The 20,944-nt window shown below is 37.8% G+C and overlaps 1 protein-coding gene across 2 annotated transcripts in view; it reads left to right on the top strand.

The window, feature by feature from the left end:
- Bicd1 (BICD cargo adaptor 1) overlaps positions 1–20,944 on the top strand; it is a 230,005-nt gene that overhangs the window by 205,020 nt on the left and 4,041 nt on the right. The window contains exon 9 of one of the 2 annotated variants that reach the window (XM_026412338.2): positions 18,765–18,840. The exons of the other annotated variant lie outside the window; for it this stretch is intronic. Within the exon in view, the coding sequence (XP_026268123.1) occupies positions 18,765–18,840 (76 nt within the window). The remainder of the gene's footprint in view (positions 1–18,764; positions 18,841–20,944) is intronic. 2 annotated transcript variants of the gene reach the window in all.

Raw genomic sequence — 20,944 nt, 5'->3', positions numbered from 1 at the left:
TGATAGAATGTACAAATGAAAGAGGGTGTTGACCAGAATCAAAACTTAGAGAAACATTTGTACGTGTGTGAAGTTTTAAAAGTCCAGCCTGTGTGTGAAATCCAGCATGTCCTGTGTGCACACAGCCTGCTCTTACCACCTTCTTCATCTTCCCATGTGGAAAGAGCTCATCGAATGCTATTTGAATTTACTTCCTGAACTAATGGCCCTAGTAGTTTTTTTTAATAAGTTATATTTTTCTATAGAGGCTTTCCTATTTATGTCTCTTCCAGGTCTTCATATCACTCTCCTTTCTTTTTCTACAGTATTTAATTCTTGAAATAGTTTAAGTGTGCAGGATCTGCTAAAACCTGTGATCATGTGGGAATGGGGGCTACCGGGGTGGAACCCAGGACCTTCAGTGTGCTAGGCAAGTGCTCTACCACTGAGCTACACCCCCAGCCTGTAATCTTTGAGGTGTGGGTTTTCTTTTAACACAGCCTTCACAGAGTTCTTCTTTGTGGAGGAGGGCTTAGGCATTACCTGATGCTAGAGCATGTTGTCTTTATTTTGGGATCCGCTATTAACAAAAATTAATTCAAAAATATTCATTCAGGGATGGGGTTGTAGCCCAGTGGTAAAGCACTTTCCTAGCATCCGTGAGAACCTAGCACCACAAAAAAATATATATTTTTTAAATAAAATAAATAATTCAGAAGATTACCAAACACATGTTGAAAAATACATTTTCTTCTATCTTGTCCCAAGATAGTATGCAATTAGAAATTGGTTCAGATTTCCAAATTTAAGGGAATCATAAATGCTACAGGAGGTTTTTTTTCTTCCTTTTGGGAGGTTTAACCATGATTCTTTTTACACTCGAAATATACAAAATCTTGAATCTCTTAATTTTTTTTCAATATTCAAATGGTAATTTTATTTTTATAGGAAATCTTTTAGAATGATCTTGAATTAGAATCTGCATTGTTAAGGATATTATCTGAGAGCTGTGTCTCATTGTTAGATTTCATTTGTCACTGTTCATGACAGGCACCTAATAGAAAACTGAAAAATACAGGAATTTATCTAATTTTTCCCAACTAGCTCTACTTTTGCTTTGTTCAGATAAATACCACATAGCCTCAAATTTAGCCCAGTGTTCTTGATTTTGATAAATGGTTTCATAAAAAATATTTTGGACTTTTAAGATTTCTGCTCTTTTATTTTGTCTTGCAAAGCTTATAAGCTTTATGTATCATACATAGCAGTTTTGCTGTTGTGTACATAAGTGCAAACATTAAAGAAGCCTTTGTCTACACTAGGAAGAACTAGCTGCTGCCTCACTGTGGGCCAATGCAGACAGCAAAGAGGTTAGTATCAGATTCCTGGATGAGTCCTAAGCTCCCGTGGATAGAAACCTCCTTGGCCTTTGAAACAGAGGATCTTGCCCAGTACCTGGGCCTTCAGTTTGTTCCATAATTGATCATTGGTCCAAATTTCCTACAATATCAGAAAATAAATGCTTTATTTTGGTGTGTCTTCCACATGTGTGGTTCTCTTACTGTATTGGTTTATTGATAGTATATTTGAGATGCAGTTTACTATAGTTGTTGCAGTGAAATCTACGTAACAATTGCATTTGGAAAATTTCCAAGTGAATTATTCATTTGTCTCCTTATTTAAGCCAGGCGGCGCGTGTATCATTTTGAATTGTCTTTATTTGGTTGCTTTAACATATGCACACCTAAAAATCAAGGCAAAGATAAGCAAATATCCACTTTAGATGGTAACATTTGTGACCATGTAGTACAAAGTACTGTAGAAAGGTATATGTAAATATATCAGCTTCCCTTGTTTTTATTTTACTCCTTTTTTATGTTAGTTTTTAAGTATACTTTTCAATAGTTAATTGTGTTTCAAAATTCAAAAAGTACAAAATATTATACAAACAAAAGTAGACCTCTGCCACAACTGTGCCTGCCCAACCTTTTCTATCCTTATAGAAATACATTCTGTGGGCTGGGGTTGTGGCATGTGCGAGGCCCTGGGTTCGATCCTCAGCACCAAAATAAATAAATAAAGGTATTGTATCCAACTACAACTAAAAAAAATAAATAAATACTTAAAAGAAATGCATTCTGTACATATGTAAGTGAACATACATATATAAACACATTTTATATATGTATTAACAACATTGGCACATTTTATATATGTACTAACAACTTTGGCACATCCACCAACATTATGCATGCTATTTTTTTCACCTAATGTACCTTAACTCTTCTTTCATATCAACCCATCTTTTTATTTTTAATCAGAAGAAATTACACAGGGGAAGGGAGATAAGCTTGAATTCTTTAAGAAAACTTAAAATATAAGCCAAGCACTGTGCTGCACTCCTATAATCCCAGAAATTCTAGAGGCTGAGACATGAGGATCACAGTTTTGAGGATAGCCTGGGCAATTTAGCAAGGTCTTGTCTCAAAATAAAATTAAAAAGGACTGGGGATTTGGCTCAGTTGTAAAGTGCCCCTGGGTTCAGTCCTCAGTAATATCAAAATAATAAAATAAAACACCTTGAAATGTTTCCATGTGTAGAACAGGAATATTTTTTCCAAATGACAAAATGATAGCTATGAGACTGTTTAACTTCCTAAGTCAGAATTATCCAATAGAAATAACATAAGCCCCATATGTAATTTTAAATTCTCTAATAGTCAGATTTTTAAAAGTAAATGAAACAAGTAATCTTAATTTTAATAAGATATTATAAATATATCCATGATATTATCATTTCAACATGAAAATCATAGAAGTAGTTATTAATGAGATATTTTACGTTTTTTTCCTCAGTCTTTGAAAATTCTGTATTATGAACTTACAGGTGTATCTCAATTTCAGCCACATGAAAAGCACCCCGTGTGGCTAATGGCTAGTTTACTAGACAGTGCAGTTCTAAACCTTCCCTTACCAACTGTTTTGACCAGATACAACGACTACACAGAAATCTAATTGTAATAACTAACATCTGATGTTTAAAATAAGATTTAAGATGGCACATACCTTTTCTTTTAAACAGAAATAGTGGTTCTGATATTTGCTATTGCAAATTGATTCTGCGTTCTCTCTGATTCATAGCTCTGTTTTTAATAGATATTAAATATTTAATATTAACATTTAATATTAAAAATATTAAGTAATATTAAATGTTTGCATATCCTTTTTTATACATATCTTTTATTCGTTTCTAGGTCTCCTTGTTAGGATAATAACTTAATTCCTATTGTTTAGGTATGTGCTAATAAATAACGTTCCTTAAATATTCTTAAAACAATAAAATGACTTCAAGGCTTTTTTTTTTCTTTTTAAATTGCTGCAGTCTAGTTGTGGAAAATCCCATATTTTTTACTTTAAGCAGGGAGTGCCTTGTAAGTATGTAAAATGTATCTTGCCAGTTTTAAGTGGCAGCATTTAATGGTGCCACATATAGATCGAAAATGCATTGAACTGTTTCAAGGTGAGTTCCAAATGTTCTCCTTCTTCCCAGAATAAGAGAGAAGATGAAGACAATACAGAGTAAGCTATTTCATGCTACAAATTGGAGCCACTCAACAAATAAGGCAATGATTGATGGGACATCTGATGACCACAGTTCTATCTTGTTTTGTTTTTATTTTTGTTTTTTTATTCCCTCTTCTATCAGGTATTCCTGTCCAGAACTTGGATTTCCTTAAACGATTCCACATTCAAAACCTGAGCATTGTAAGCAAAATAAACTATGATAAAAAGATGGGAATTCCATCATTATTGAAGGAATTATATGACAACTTCACAGCAGGAATGTGCATAGATTAGATCATATTTTCAATCCATGTTGACTAATTGGTATTATTATATAATTTTAAACTTAAAGTTTAAAGCTTAAAGTTATATTAAAATTTTATTAAATCCATGAAAACTGAAATTTTCTAATTTAAATCCTTAGGGGGAAAAAAAAACTTTTCTCATATATTCATTAAGTGAAAGAAAATATACTTAGTTGATATTCTCAATTGCTGCATATTCAGAGCAAAAGTGATTAGGTTGTGCTTGTGTCCCCCCAAGTCCACCAACAAGGTGCTGAAGATTATGAGGTCTCCAGGAGGCAGCAGTGTCCAGAGGGGTTCATTACCCCTCTGGAGAAGGAACAGGTATGCTGAGATGCACGGAAAGTCCAGGACATTCCCAGCAGTAACTACTGTCCTCTCTTGACCCTGCCCAAATGGCCCTGCTTTCGGGCTCATAGAAAAACATATCAACAGGAGCGCTAGAAAACCCAAAGAGACACTCTCAGAGTTGGTTCCTAGACCATACAACCTGCTGTAGACTCACTTAAGTGACCAGCCTCCAACCAATAATAAACTAAGCCAAATACGGAATGAAACCAGTGTGCATTTTATCCGTCTCCACCCCAAGTCCGAGAACAACCTTTATCCCACCATCTGCAATTACCTATAGCACCTGACCCTTAGCTTCTTTGGTGTCCTTGGTGCTAGGTACTTCAATGACTTGCATTTGTTATTGCCTTTGTATCCCAAAGCCCCACGTGCAAAAAGAGTTCTCGTGGGCGGCTGGGATCCCTCTTCCTTGAACTCCATGGAAAAGAGACCATCAAGGTCTTTGTCAGGCTTCTGTGCTGTGCCCATACTATTTAGTACAACCTGCTGGCCCTGGTTTGTTGTATCCCAGTCACCCTCATTATAAGTACATGACACCCTTTATTATAACAAAACTTCTGATTATAAGGCATTACCTGAAAGGTTTTATCCAAACTACACCCTCTGAAAAAGAGGGTGAAGCAGTCCTGAAGGGGGCTCAGGCCATCCCTAAGCTTCTCGCATTCTGTGAATTCAATTCCACGATCGGGTCTGGAGCCCCTTATGTAAAACCCACGTTTCTAAATAGACACATAAAAATATTTAAAATATCAGAACTATACAGTTTCTAAGGGAATTTTTTTCCCAAGAAAGAGGAAAATGTCTTTTATCTAAGATAATGAACAAACTCCTGACAATTTAAAATATCTGTGCGTTAATGAACTGAAAAGAGCAGTGTTCCTGAGTTCCCACTGAACTCTTGCAATGTACTAACACTTTGATTTCTTTCTCAAAACAGATGGGATTCACCATCTAAAAATATGCCTGTATTGTTACACTGATTATTGGGGCCACCAATTTAATTTAGAAATGCTTCTCTGGTGCTCATCAGCATGGCCCGCACTCAGACTCCTCTGAGGCATTATGAGTAGTTTGGGGGAATGGACCTTTCTGTATACTAAACCTGGCTTCAAGGGTATTCCTAAACTCTGAGCCAGCTGAGCAGGGTCTGAAGGAGCAGTCCGAGCTCTGCCTGTGAGCACAGTGCAAATGATATGTAGGTATAATGCTCGTGGAAGGCCTGGGCTTGCTGCTTTCTGTATTTTGGTTTTAAATGATGTACTGAAAGCATGGTCCCGTCTGGGCACAGTAGTGCATATCTGTAATCCCAGCTACTTAGGAGGCTAAGGCAGGAGGATTCCAAGTTCAAGGCCAACCTCAGCTTAGTGAGACTCTCTCAAAATAAATTTTAAAAGGGCTAGGAGATTTAGCTCAGTGGTAGTCTTGGTTTAATCCCCAGTATGAAAAAAAAGGAAGGAAGGAAGGAAGAGAAAATGTAGTTCCACAGCATTTACACCTAGACTACTACTCAAAGTGACCTAGTAATTAGACTTGTGCAGCTAATAGATCAGAAAAGACTCACAGGGCACTGTATTCATTAAATTACGTGAAGCATTCCTGCCACCCTCTGGGATTCCTTCAGCACAGCTGTGTATCCCTCTTCATGCACCCGCTTCTTGATCTTATTCGGGTTTCTTGGTCCTTTCCCCAGTGTATCTTCTGCCCTAAAAGAATGAGAAAGAAAAGGGAAAGCAAATTCTAAGTGGTTGACTTTATTTCTTTGTACCCTTTAAAAAGTGTAAAGTCATAAATAGGACGTCCAGCCATTAGATCATTGTCCTTTCATTGTCAACTCTCAGCCAAAAATAAAATCATCAATAGACTCTAAATATCACAAATTTATAAGTGTTTGTGAAGTGTACGTGTAAAAGCCTTGTTTGCCTTGGCTTTAGTCATGCCTGGGCCCTAGGGATTTTCTTATTCTTTTTCAGCATTTAGGTTATCTATGTCACTTCAGGTGTGAGGGATTGCTTCTAGAGCTGGCCTCTCATATAATTGCATTAGTCAACTAAAGGTCTCAGAAGATGTACTAGATGTGATGGTTACTCTTAAAAGAAACTTCTATAATTTCAAAATTTTGAAGGTAAAGATTTACATAAGGATATGTACATTTGTTTTGCCCAATAATGACCTAGAGCAGGACTGTCATTTAAACTAATTTTTGGTGGATATAAAAAACAAAACCAAAAAATAAAATAATTTTTTAAAAGTTTTTATTTGGAGGGGACACATTTTCTCATACTGAGGACTGTTTTGCAGTTCTGATGCTGATCATGTACCCATTTTTTACTTTAAATGAAGCCTTATCTACCAATTTTTCACTGCACTGAAGAGTATGCTACAAATAGAAAATCCTTCTCTTATGTGTGTGGACCATGAGAACCAAAATCAGAAATTTAGAGTAGAAATATACTGTTTGCTTATGATCAAATGGTACCTAGGTCCTGGGTTCAGATATCTCAGTGACGATGCTGCCGGGTTCATCTTAAATCCCTGCTTCTGGCTGTCTAAGCAGTCCTTACTTCACCTCTGTACATAGGATCCTTTAAAAACCAGAATAGTATTTTACTCTGAGTAGGTATTTATGGAATGAGCCATTATGTAACGCATTAGAATCAGTTAAACATAAATTTTTTTCTCTTTTTATGCACTACTTGACATCAAAAGCAAAAAGAGGTAAGTTGGCTATAAACATGTAGGTGAACCTTGTTTTCTGTCATAGATTTATTCCTGAAGCTTTTGTTCCATTAAATTTCTATCAAATACTTTCACCTTAGGAAGCTTGTAATTGTAAATACTTATTTTTTTTCTTTGAAAAAATGTATAAGCACCTTCTATAAACTTGGATTTTAAAAATATCTACTCTTTAAACACATTGCTCTTCCTTTAAGTTGTACTTATGCTTCAATTTATTTATGAGAACTTAGGGTATTTTGAAACACTTAGTTTCATTTTGGGTTTCTGAATTGTTTCCCCCCCAAAATGTGGATTACGTTGATAAGCATTTCTTTTCTTAAAAGGGGAGGAAAAAAAGCCAAGAAACAAGTGACATTGATGAAAGTCTATAATTTTCAGATCCATGGATTTACAGAAGAGGATGCCTTGAGTCTCTCAGAACATATTCTAGTATGATATTTTTTTTGCAACGATTTTTTAAAAGTGAAGAAAATATTAAATCAGAAAAATCAAACACATTTCATTGAGTGGTGTCTCATATATTTTTCCGGTCTGGGGTCTAAATTCACAAGTGATCTGTTCAGTGGGTTCTTGGTTGTGGCTTGCTTAATGTCCTTCTCGTTCGTGTCTTTGATGATGAATTCATTCTGCCATTTCAGAGGAGAAGCTGGTCTTCATTTGATACATGCTATTATTGACCTACCAAGAACAGACCACCACACCACCTTGAGTTAACTCTGTGCTGGCTGGCATTGCTCTTGAGAAGGTTATTTGCAAACAAAAGTCTGTGTTTTAAAAGCTGTTTAATTGGTGTAAGAAGAGTGTACTTTTCCCTCTTAGTGCCACTGTACTCAATCCCTCCCAGCCGTTTCCTCCTCCTCGTCTCTCCTGCCGTAGGCTGTTGGTGACACACATGCTCATGGTTTAATTGTAAGCTGTTCAGAAGCACAAAGGTGACTAGACTGCAGGGCACTTTTATATTTCTCTTCTGCAAGATTTGAAATAAAAGTAGACTTTTCTATGAATCCCGATTTGCTTTATTGGCCAGACATATGATATTCATTAATATAGGAAATGGAAAGTTGAGTGAGTTTTGGTCTAATCAATAATCACTATAAAATCTAAAAAATGCTCCCTCTCTTCTTAGCAAGTCATGTTCTGATTCTACATCGTGGAAGACAATTTTAATGCCTGTCACCAAGGTGTGATAAACTAGATGCAGTTGTCACTTACAGGAGGCAGAGCCAGATGCTTTTTAAGATTTGTCACCAGGTTTTATCTTTTTATTTTATTTTTTGCATGATCTATATTTTTTAAAAAATTATGTGTTTCAACAGTTCTTTTTGTTCTCTGAAGGTTATTACTGAATAACAGTAGTTTCTGACCATCACGGGTATAAACGTAGTATGGAATTTGCTGTTAAACACTGATGTAAAGAGAAGTGTGTGGTGTTATCAATTAGCAGATTACATCCCTGAGAAGTTGGAAATGATGCTGTTGTCTTACCTGTGGATTCTTTCAGAGAAACTAATGTGTTAACAGAACATGTGATGTGTTTGTCAAAAAGGGATGAGATGGCCAACTCTATGTGTTTGATTAAAAAATGTCAAAGGTTGTTCATACCTACCCATTTTTATTAGTATCAATGTATCGTTAAACTCATCATTAGATATTTTTAAAGATTTCAACTTTTCCTAACTACTATATAAATATTAGTATTTGTGTGTTTCTCGTGTTCTTCTTATTTTTCTTTATCACATATCTATCTCAAGTTGTTCTATTTTTTTCCTATATTCTTTATACACCTGTCTTTTCAATTCATGTGTTTAGGAGTCCATAGGACTATATAATGTTCAAGTTGTTACCACAGGGAGAATTTACTTGATGCTTCTTTTCATTAACTTTTCTGTTAATTCATTAACCCATTATTAATCATCTTGTAGATTTAGTGAGGAATAATTCAGTATTAATGTTACTTAACACTTCATAAATAATGAGTTTAAATATTATCTTCAATATTTATGCATCAAAGTCTTACGCTATAATGGCTCCAATTATCAGAAAAGAAAAAATATTATCACTACACTAACTTTAAAAACTTGCCCGGCACTGTGGCACACCCCCCTGATCCCAGCTATTCAGGAGGCTAGGGCAGGAGGATAGCAAATGCAAGGCTAGCCTGGGCACTTTAGTGACACCCTCTCTCAAAATAAAATAAAAAGGGCTGGGACTATAGCTTCATGATGATAGAGCACCCCTGACTTCTGTCCCAATACGGGAGGGGAAAAAAAAGAACCCTTTATCAGACAGTGTTTGAAAGATGTTATGATATCAGAAATGTCTGAATTGCAAACTCTCCCTTCAAGTGGATCTCTCAAACATTGATAAAGTCCTAACAATGAACAAATCCAAGGATCCTTTAAGAGACGTGACATCTATATAAGCAGGTATTTTGAGCCACATGGAAATTCTCTAAACAAACCACTATGGAGAAACAAAGAATTATGACACAGGGTCCTGCCTGCTGCTGGGGGAGCAGACATACTTTCAGGAAAGCAGTGGTCAAAAGTTGGGCAAGAAGTGCTGAAGGAGATTAGGGGAGCAGAAGTTTCCTTCTGGAGTGATCAGGAATAAAGACTGACACTGGTTGGCTCTGAACAGTCCGAGAAACCAGAAACACTTCAGATGGATATATAATGGTAGCAACAAATGGCTATGGAAATGAGTTAGTTCATCATAGGGTCTGTTTGGGCCTTTCTTGATGGATTGCTGTTAATAGCTTTGTTTCTTAAAGCTGAAAACCTCTAGGTCACGATTCCCCCCCTTCCCTTGTCTCTTGTCTCATCAGTAGACTGCATGTTTTCACAAACATCCTCTCCCTGGTCTTCTTAAGAACCCTGCAAGACTGATATCTCATGTTCTCACTTATCAAACAAGTGAGGCTCAAAAACTGAAGCTTAACATGTTTAAGACCCTTCTTTAGTGTCACTCAGCTATGGTTGGCAGAGCAGTGGTGCAAACTTGTGAGTCTCTACAAGTAGGTCCAAAAGTACCTACAAACTGTAGGTCCCATGCCAAAATGGAGATTTGAGAATACAGAATAAAGACAGACAATAAAGGCCACAAGCAGTCATTGCAAAAGCATCAATGGCAAGTAGAGGGGGGATGACTGTGGTTAGCCTGTTATCCATAACTGATCTTTGTGTAAAATCCTCACTTAAGACCTGAGTGTATCTGTGAGATTGTCAGTTACCAATTATGGAGAGTGCTTTGTGCTTCAATCCACAAACTTTCAGAATTCCTGAGTTTGGGAGACTTGTTTGTAATTACACAAGTTTTCTATCTCCACCTCAGTGTATAGTATATAGAAATTAATATTTTCTACTAATGTAATTACAAATTCTCAAACATTATTCTCAAGTTTCACATTCTATCATTGGTTTAGTTCTCCTAATACCACTGATTTGGACATTTTCTCTTTTTTTCTCTCTAGCATGCTTTTTGCTAAGAAGAAAATCTGCTGAAGTTCAAGTGCATATTTTCATTCATAATTTGTACTGCTGGGCTTGTGTATATATCATTTTGCTTTGAGTTTATTTCAATCCTTGGAGAGCTTAGAGACTAGAAGAATTTGAGAGAACTGTTGCTGTTTGGGTTTATTTGTACTGCAGAGCACTCTTGGCAGAGTCAGCAGAAGTAATCCCTGCTTCCACTTTGGAGCAAGTACCAAAGGCTCTGTTTGCTCCAGATGCCATTACAAAATACCACAGATAGAGCAATTTAAACAAATAAATTTATTTTTCCCAATTCTGGAAGTTTGAAGTCCAAGTTCAAGGTGCCAGCAGGTTTGGTTTCTCTGGAGGCTTCTCTCCTTGGCTTGCAGACCGCCGCCGCCTTGCTGAAGCCTCACGTGGTCTTCCTCTGTGCATGTGCACCCCCGTGTCTCTGTAATCTCCTCTTTACACAAGGACAGGAGTCGGATTGAATTAGGGCCAACTCTACCGGTGTCATTTTAACTTAAATCACCCCACTAGTGACCTCATCTATCTTTTTGAGTTTTTATAAGGATTAAAGAGTCTGCATGCAAAGTACTTGGCCTTGTGTATGTTCATATGTAGGTGTGTATACACACATTTACATATATACACATACATGTGCACGTATGTATACACTATATATATGACTTCATAGATATTATGTTACCATTATTTCTCATTCTTCCTTCTTCCTTCTGCTCTCCTTCTGCCTTTTCTTCCTTTTTCTGTCATTATGCAAGTCTGCATGCCCAGACTTGCAGAAAGAAGTTGGAGATCCTTTTCCCTCCCATCAGGACATGAAAGAAAATGCCTCAATGCTTTGATCTTTAACCATGCTGTGTTGATCTTAAGACAGTCCACAACTCTGTCAATTTCCTATCTAGGATCTTTCATAATTAATCTTGCTTTTCTGCTTACTGTTAATTAGTCATCTGTGGAAGGTCTTTAATGAATATTGACTGTTTACTCCAAGTATGTAAGAATTTTGGTCCAAAGTGGTATCTATTTGAAAATAGCAGCGAAGTCATATTCTGTGACAGCAATTGTTCAAGGAGATTTAGTAAACTTTTTAAAAAATTTTTTTAGTTGAACATGGACATAATACCTTTGTTTTACTTATTTACTTTTTATATGGTGCTGAGGATCGAACCCAGTGCCTCACGTGTGCAAGGCAAGCACTCTGCCACTGAGCCACAACCCTAGCCCCCAAGATTTAGTAAACTTTTAAAAACAGACTTGAAACAGTACACCAAGTTAACAAAGATGACTGAGCATCTCACCAAGAGGCATGTGTGCACTTTGTACCATGAACTTGCATTTCCCCTGCCTATTTTTGAGAATAAGTATGAGTTGTCATTTTCACAACAAGAGGAAGGCCCACATCCCTTTCCTTTTCATTTTTCTTATTGAAGGAAAGATTAAAAAGTTATAGACGGGGTGGTAGGGGGTGGTAGAGGGTGGGGGGTTGCATGCCTGTAATCCCAGCAGCTCAGAAGGCTGAGACAGAAGGATTGAAGTTCAGAGCCAGCCTCAGCAACAGTAAGACTCTGAGCAACTCAGTGAGACCCTGTCTCTAAATAAAATACAAAGTAGGGCTGGGGATGTGGCTCAGTAGTCGAGTGCCCTGAGTTAAATCCTGGAACCCCCTCCCCCAAAAAAGTCATGGACATATGAAAGAGAGAGGAAGAGGTGCCCAGGTAGAACAAGAGCATGGAAGTAAGAGGATCAATACCTAAGTGGACAGAAGATGTGGAAATAGAGTTTTTATACAGTGGAAAAGTAAAAACTTTCTCTAAATTGTAGACTAACAAACTTGATCCTAGACAAGTTTCTAGAAATTGATGGGTTTTATATGCTCAGTTTATAATGGGGATTGCTAAACGCCAACAAGAGTCCATCAAGAATGACTTTTGGGGATGAGGGGTGCAGCCCAGTGGTAGAATCCTTGCCTACCATATACAGGTCCTTGGGTTCAGTCCCCGGCACAGAGGGAAGGAAGGATGGAAATGATTTCTGCTAGTCCACCCTCATCCTCTCTCATAAAACCTGGGAAAGTAAAACAATATATCTGAACCTTGGCACATGGCCAATTAGGTATTTTTAAATATTCTTGAGACTAATAGAGAAATCATTTCTTGGTGGTAAGATAATTTTTGATTTACAACTGGTTGAATGACAGGTACAAAGGGTCCAAATCATGGATGTTTATAAAATATGATCTTTATTAGCCAGGTCCTATTATTAGTTGCTAATCCTAGATAAAAATGTTAAAATCAGAGCCGGCGTTGTGGCTCAGTGGTAGAACACTTGCCTAGCATGCATGAGGAACTGGGTGGGTTCAGTCCCTGGCACCACATACAAATAAACATATAAAGGTATTGTGTCCATCTACAACTAAAAAAAATATTTTTTTTAAAAAAAACAAGCAGTTGGGAATTTAGCTCAGTGGCAGAGCGCTTGCCTAGCACACGCAAGGCCCAGGGTTCAGTCCTCAGCCCTGGGGGGAAAAAAATTTAAAAAAAAATCAAAATTATGATCAGCACATTTTCTGATCTGAGACAAAAACAAAATGGGAGAGGAAGCAAATATGCTGGATGATGGGATAGGTTCCAAAAGTTATTGAGGGGGAAAAGGTGAAAAGTATTAGGGAAACACAAAAAAAATCAAGAGTATTAATACATTGAAATTTCACGCACTCTATGTATAGGATGGACGAAGCCTGACCTGACTTATAAACAAAGAAACCTCCTTATGCAGCAGCAGTGGGATGTGAATTCCCAAAAATGCCACAAGGGTTCTGCTGTTTTCATAGAATTGGGATGACAGATGGGACAGGCCTGCCATTCCCCCTCTCTGCTAGTCCTGTCTGACCACATGCAATTCCTTTCTGAACACCTCATTTTCAGAAGGATTTGACATCGTGTCTTACGAGGGAGAACTTGTATGAGGGAAATTCAGAGGACACTAGTTTTCACAGAATGTGGGCAGCATCTGGCAGAGTTTGTGGCCCTGGGGGAAGGAGATGTGGTATGGAAAAGACCTCCTGAGAAGTGGGGGTGCATTAGTTCCAAAGTCAGGAAAACAAGGGGTCAGGGTGAACCGTGCCATGGGAGACTATTTGTTGCAAAGAGCTGATGCTCCACCTGCCGCAGAGCATCTGGGGTCCAGGGCAGCCACCCCGTAGCCCCACTAACTCACCTTGGTGGGGAATGGTCTCCACAGACGGCTCTGGTCCATACTATCCACACCAACGCCCACTGCTGCCCTGTGGGCCAAGGCAGAATCAAAGTTTAGTGTTTCTGTCTCCTTCCACATGAGGCTCTCCCTTCATCCAAATGGCCAGTCATTTTCTAAACTGCACTGGAATGTTTAAAAAATAGTAGAAGCCTAAGAGAAAGCTACGTGGCAAGACTTTTTCTGTCTGCCAGCGAAATTTGTTATTTTTCCCCACATCTTTTCAAAAAAATAGGTATCATTCCTGTACACTACATCTTGCTTTGCATTTTGAGGTATTTGATTGCCTGCAAATCAGTTTCTTAACTGGGGAAGTTCTTACATTTCTTTGATTCTAGAACATGATATTTTCTGGAAGTAGCTGACAATGAGTTGAGAAGCAAGAAGAGTAGTGAATGAAAAATAGTCTGTAGCATTAAAAAGTCTAAATTTGTCATGCATGGCAGTGCATACAGCTACTCTGGAGGCTGAGGCAGAAGGATCACAAATAAGAGGCCAGCCTCAGCAATTTAGTGAGACCCTGTCTCATTAAAAAAAAAAAAAAAAAAAAAAGGATAGGGATGTAACTCAGTGGTAAAGCACTTCTGGGTTCAATCCCCAGTACCCAAAAAATAAATAAATAAATAAATAAATAAGAGTCTAAATTTAAATTCTCAGTATGCTACTTCCTGGCTATGTGACCCTGAATACACAGAGTGGTTAGTGATTAATTTAATCAGTGGAAATTTTCAGACCACCTACTGTGATGCCAAACTCTGGGCTTGTTTCTGGTGGAAGAGATGAAGAAAAATGAAAATGTTAAAGGAAAAAGAAAATAGCTGGGCATAGTGACACATGCCTATAATTCTAACTACTCGGGAGGTGTTGAGATAGAAGGATTGCAAGTTTGAGGCCAGCCTAGGCCTCAAATAAAGTCTCATAATAAAATAAAAAGGACTGGGGATGTAGCCCAGCGATAAAGCACCCCTGTGTTCAATCTCCAGTACCAGTAAATAAATAAGAAAAAAACGGACGCAATATACATACGTAGAAAATATTTCCCTCATTATGGGAATAGTGAAAATGAAAACTCCAGATTTTGCTAAGACTTAAAACAGATGACTAATGTAAAGTTTGTAGGAAAGATTACAACAGTTGACTCGGCAAATATTTTCCTCCCTCCCTTGTTTTCTCTTTCTATCTCTTTTTTCCGGTCCAGGGGATGATCCCAGGGCTTCCCTCAGGCTAAGTGCACTCTCACTGAGAGACATATCTCTTTTCTGCCTTCCTTCCTACTTGAGTCTTTTGTTTATGAGGAATGTCACATGAGAATACTCTTCCTGTGCTTATCAAGATCTAGATGCTTTTCCCTTTAACTTTTCTTATTCACCCTGTATAATAGTTATCCTGGAATCACAATCTCTTTAAAATATACTGTGATTTTTCTCAGGTCTGAGTGATAACTTACAATGTTATCCATTTCAGTTCTAGTAAACACTAATTTTATAATGAAGTGACCATAAACAGCGTGTGGTTGCTGTCAAGTATCTGTTAGGTATCAGTTCAGATGTCACATCTGCAGGAAGCATTCCCTGACCACTTAGATTCAGTTCAGTTAGTGCTAGGCATGGTGGCATGTGCCTCTAATCCCAGAGGCTCTGGAGGCTGAGGAAGGAGGATCCTAAATTCAAAGCCAGGCCCAGCAATTTAGTGAGACCCCAAGCAACTCAGTTAGACCCTGCCTCTAAATAAAATATAAAAGGGGCTGGGGATGTGTCTCAGTGATAAAGCACCCCTGGGTTCAATCCCTGGTACCAAACCAAACAAAAACTGATTTCGTTTAGTTGGTTAGATTAAATCTGATTTAATTTAGGTAAAGTTAGTCTCTATAATACCCCATGCTGCTGCCATCATGGGAGCTACAGGTTCAGCTCAGCCTTTGGATCATATAATCACACATTCAAAGCCTTTTCCCCACCTCTTAGTGGATTTGCCAAGTTGCTTAAGTCTCCCTTTCCTCATCTGCAAATTGAATGAATAAAACAGGGTTCAAGGAGAATGTGCATATTAAGTGCCTGCACAGTGCCTGACACATGGCAAAGCCATGAATAAGTGCGGGATGCTGTTACCATCATCACCATCACCATCACCACCATTTCACTTACTGTGATCGCTCATGGAATATGTTTGTCTTCCTCCATCAAGCAGCGACTGTAGCTTCTCTGTTTGCCTTTTGTTCCCACTGCCTAACACAGTTTCTGACACATACTTGGAGCTAAGTGACTTGACTGTTGAACGGTTGAGACAATCCTGGTGGCCAAACAACAGCGGTAGCTGCAGGGGGATCCGCAGTGCCTGCTGCATAAGCCACATCATTGTCATCTTTTATGCCCTCAAAGGCATAAAATCAGCCTAGTTCCTTCTCAAGCCTGCAAAAGGAGGTCCTCCTCAAAGCAGGGAAGGTCGTGGGGAGCCCACAGGATCTCAGCTAGAAGGGACTGTCTCCCTCTTCCAGCCTGCCCTCTTCGTCTTACACAGTACACGTTGAGACAGAGCTGAGCTCAGGTGGGCTAGATGTGAGCCCAGCTGGAGGTCCTTAGACCAGAGATTTAGAAGACTATTGAGTCACATCATTGTAGATAACTTTAAAATTTTTTCATCTGTCATCAACTTATCTGTGGAATTTGACTTTTACTTTCTAAGGCTAGCACTCAGCGAAGTCCTCATAAATAATAAATGTAAAATAATAATTAGCCAGATGTGTTACTTCTAAAGAAGGAAAAATGATGTTTACTACAAATGTAAAGAATAACTACCACGTATTAAAACAGTCCACTAGGGGAGAGCATTGTGGTCCTGATTACCTTCCTTCTAAACTTTATCACAAAGTATATTTGGAATGAATAACAATACATGACTTATTGCAAAAAAAAAAAGTATTTCTAATAAATGTAAGATATGAAATATTTAACATTTTAATACTCCAATCAATTCTAGTATTGTCATTCCACAGAGATAGTACTCTGCTTTAGAACAACTTTGTTTATATCTCCCTCCCAATATTTAAACAGGGATTCCAGAGTGATTTTGTCTTTACATCCATTGCATTTACCCAAATATACCACAGGAGGGCAACACACACCTGGTTAACTTCAAAAGTGCACAGACCTGTCCTCAAGTACAGTAGCTGTCTAAGCCAGGTATGGTGGTGCATCCTATGTCCCAGCACTTGGGAGTATGAGGCAGGATAATTGCTTGAGTCCAGGAATTTGAGACTATCCTAGGCAACATAGAAAAACACTCTCAAAAATATCAAACCAACCAACCAAAAAAAAAAAAAAAAGTGACTAAATTAGTCCAAGATGTGCCTAAATTGCAAGCCAGATAGAAAAGCTATTAGAAAAGACAAAAGGAGCAAAGATTTTTTTAAAAAAAGGAATGTATTCCTAAGACTCTGAGTTTCTACAAAAGGGAATCATTGAAGCTAATTAAGGTGAAACATGGGTAAACAAAATGAAAGAAAAATATTTCCTCAAATATGAGAAAATAAATTTGTAATTTTTGAAAGATTTTTACTGACATAATAATCTGAACACTAGTCACTCAACAAAATCAGGTTTCCTTGATCATTTTATAAGCAATAATTAATATGTTACTCTGCAACCCAGGCCACCATTTAATAGGGTCCCTTCAGTAATAATGTTCTCTTAAATGAACTAAAGTCAAGACTACCTTATACTGTACTCTGTGTGGCACAGTTTCAGTGTATTTCCAAAGTCTTTCATAAAAGCATCAACAATTATCATGATTTTGGATATTCCTTAGCTATGTAGAGAATATACTGGCTTTAGAAAAAGTGATACTTAGGTACACATTTTTAAATATACATGTCATTCATTCAAGACAGTAAATCCAGAATTTGTGTTAATTGGACTTAAATGTTATCTACGTAAATATCGAGGAAGCAGTTTGCAAAACAAATACATAACTGAATCAGTTACCAAGAGAAAGTGCTTCAAATTTTCAAGAACAGTTTTTAAGTCTAACTCCAATTTTAAATTATGTGCAAAAGTATTTTTGCATAAATATAATGTATGAATTTCTAACTAGATTCTTGGGTGATTCTAGTACAGACTGATTTTTGATTTTTTAAACACCAGGCACATAGTCTTCCTTGAAGTGGATTGGCTATAACATGGACTCTACTAGCTATCACTTTGTTAACCTAGTTTGAGTCATATTATATGGCTTCAAAATGATAAAAACAAGGGCCTGGGGATGTGGCTCAAGCGGTAGCGCGCTTGCCTGGCATGCGTGCGGCCCAGGTTCAATCCTCAGCACCACATACAAACAAAGATGTTGTGTCTGCCGAAAACTAAAAAATAAAATATTAAAATTCTCTCTCTCTCTCTTTCTCTCTCTCTCTTAAAAAAAATTGATAAAAACAAAACAAAGAATGGAGTTCCCCTTAATTCAATTTAGCTTTCTTCATAAGCCCAAGTTACTAACAATTTGCTATACAATAAACAGGAAGATTTCTGCTAACAATTCTCATTTTCAATATATAAAAATCAATCTTCAGGAAACTAAGGATGATTTTCTTATCCAACATCCTTCTGTTAATTATGGAAAGGGTTTTATTACATGCCTTTCTCCATGTACCTGTAGGATTGACAATATGTCCACATGTCCTGACAATATGCTCAGTTATCTCAATACATTCCATTTTAGAATAGCAGATTTGTGTACTACGCAAGTAACCACCATCACATTCACGTTCAAAACTTGAAGATCTTTTATTAATAGCTCCTTCCTTTTTAGAGGTAGCAAAATACCAAATATGAATGACTGCATGTGTCCTAATGTACTTGAAAAGTCTTGCTACTAATTTTGTCACTAATTTTTTAATACTGTATTTGATTAAAAAAAAAAAGTATGTCTTCTCTATTGGCATCATTCAGGAAAAAACCTGCTTAATCAAGCTGTTTCTGTGTGAATGCACATTCCTCACTAAATCTCAGGCAGCTGCTTTAGTTACTGTTACTAACACCTTGCTCTGTCATCTCTTTGTATACATGTCTAATTTATCAGTTTCTTGTAGATTGTCAGCAGCCTGCTGCCTCCGTACCGCCACAGTGCTCACAACTAGCCGGGAGGCAAGACTGCCCAACTGTCAGGTAAATTCACACGTCCTTTATCTTCCCACCCAGCTGCATGTCAGATCCCTAGATGTCCCCTCAACTCCCCTTCCCAATTCCATAACTACCTATACATAATTATATTTTGCTATGAATTATTTCATATATGGGCTACATGAATACGGTTTGCATACCTGAAGTCCATATGCTCCCAACAAGAATGCAAGAGAGCTTGCATGTGTGTCACCAGCCACTAGCTGGGAGACTGAAGGCTGCCTTCAGCTCCCTAAATAAATACTTGGATTAGTATTTCAAGTATTTGAATTAGTAGTTTCAATGCTTTCCAAAATATAAAACCTGGAACTGTTAGAATGTTTGTCCTACTTTTTCTTCTGCTTATCTTTTGTCCTTCAAATGCATTTCTCAGGCAAATCAACAGGAAGAATACAGAAACTAGATATGAAATATGTCTAATGTCTATTCCAGGACAGCTTTATAAAAAGTGTTTCTATTTTCTGTCTGCTCAGTGCTCTCATCAAAACTGAGTTTGAAAGCTGTTGAAAAACCTTATAATCGACATTCAAAAAAGGGTATCTATGGTGAGAGTCCCTTTACATGAGATTAACTGAAGAAATTTAAAGGCAAGTTTGCACACTCCCTGGACACTGAACTGGAGAGTTTGCTGACAGTTCCTATTCCAGATGAAAGCTTTCCATATCAGTCACAAGTTGACCTCCCCCCAGGGTGGACTTGCACACAGTATCACAGTGTCCGCCAGGACCGCCTCATCTCCATGGAATACTTCATCTCCAGTTACCTACCTGGCCTTGTTGGGTCAAGCTTTTGTAGTCTGGCTGTGTCTTTATGGTCTGCTGATTGGTGTGTTTTAATGTATCTGTTGCTCTTCTGCCAGGGGAAGGCTTCTTTTGATTAGAGGCTGGCCCAAACACATCTCCATGCATGTCTGAGGAATAGATATCACTGGCAAGGTCACATCTTGGGGGAGCTGGGCAGCTACAAAGACAAACAGTAGCAGCCAAAGCCCAAATATGGTGTGGGCTCTGAGACAGTTGCACTGCCAGCTGTATAAGTGGAACCTAGAGTTAGAGATCGGGGTATTATTAAAGAGTCACTATCCAGGGTCTTTCAGTTGATATCTCCTGCTCAGCTATTCCACAAGTTCCAGCAATAGAGCTTTATGTTGTTGTTGTTGTTAGGTTCTTTGCTAATATACTAATGCCATTTAATATAAGCAGTCAACACTAGAGTAATTTGCATTATGTAAGTAATTAAATATAAGTATGAATGTTCCAATCCATCCCAGTGGGATTCTACAGTCCAGCCTCCACTCTCAACTCTGGACACTGCTAGACACATAACAGATGTTCAGTAAATATTGATCATATGAATGAGTGAATGAGCTCTAGACTAGGTAGCCTGGGTTTGAATCCCATCTCTAACACCAAATCTTGGAAGTTTCTTCTTCAACTCAGATTCTATATCTTCATAAAGTGAGGAAGAATAGATATTGGGGAAATTTAGCAAGATTTGGCATGTTGTTTCCACTCAATCTTTATTATCAATACTAACTTTGTACCTAACTCACCCTCAAGAAAAAGATCTGCAGTCCCTTTCATAGCCTGTCTAATTCGCTTGGACACAGAGTAGGGAAGCGTATTGTTTTAAGTGTTTCAATGAGATAGGAAACAGAAGGGTTGGGAGGAAATGTTTTTAACTCTAATTTTATTTTACTTTTTTTTTTTTTTTTTTGGAGAACGGGTTTGAATAAATGGTTCTGTGACCCAGTTCCATTTCTTTTGAGATTACTGAATGTAGGGTATTTGCTAGCTCCATTGGGATGATTTTCTTGGGAAAAAAAAAAAAGGAAAAATTTAATGAATTACAAATGTTTCAGTTTCTGCCCACATGAATACGGCATGGTCCAGACTGGGCTTCCTCCATTCCTCACTGTGGTTTACACAGAGAAATGATTGAAAGTGTGGTGTATTCCTGGAATCCCAGGCACTTGGGAGGCTGAGGCAAAAGGGTCACAAGTTCCAGGCCAGCTTCAGCCATTTAGCAAGACTTCCCCAAAATAAATAATAAAAAGGGCTGGGGATATAGTTTAGTGGCAGAGCCTTGG

The sequence above is a fragment of the Urocitellus parryii genome, chromosome 5 (assembly GCF_045843805.1).
Source record: "Urocitellus parryii isolate mUroPar1 chromosome 5, mUroPar1.hap1, whole genome shotgun sequence".
NCBI lineage: Eukaryota > Metazoa > Chordata > Mammalia > Rodentia > Sciuridae > Urocitellus > Urocitellus parryii.
The sequence above is the reverse complement of the archived record's forward strand: the minus strand, read 5'-3'. Positions and strand labels throughout refer to the sequence as shown.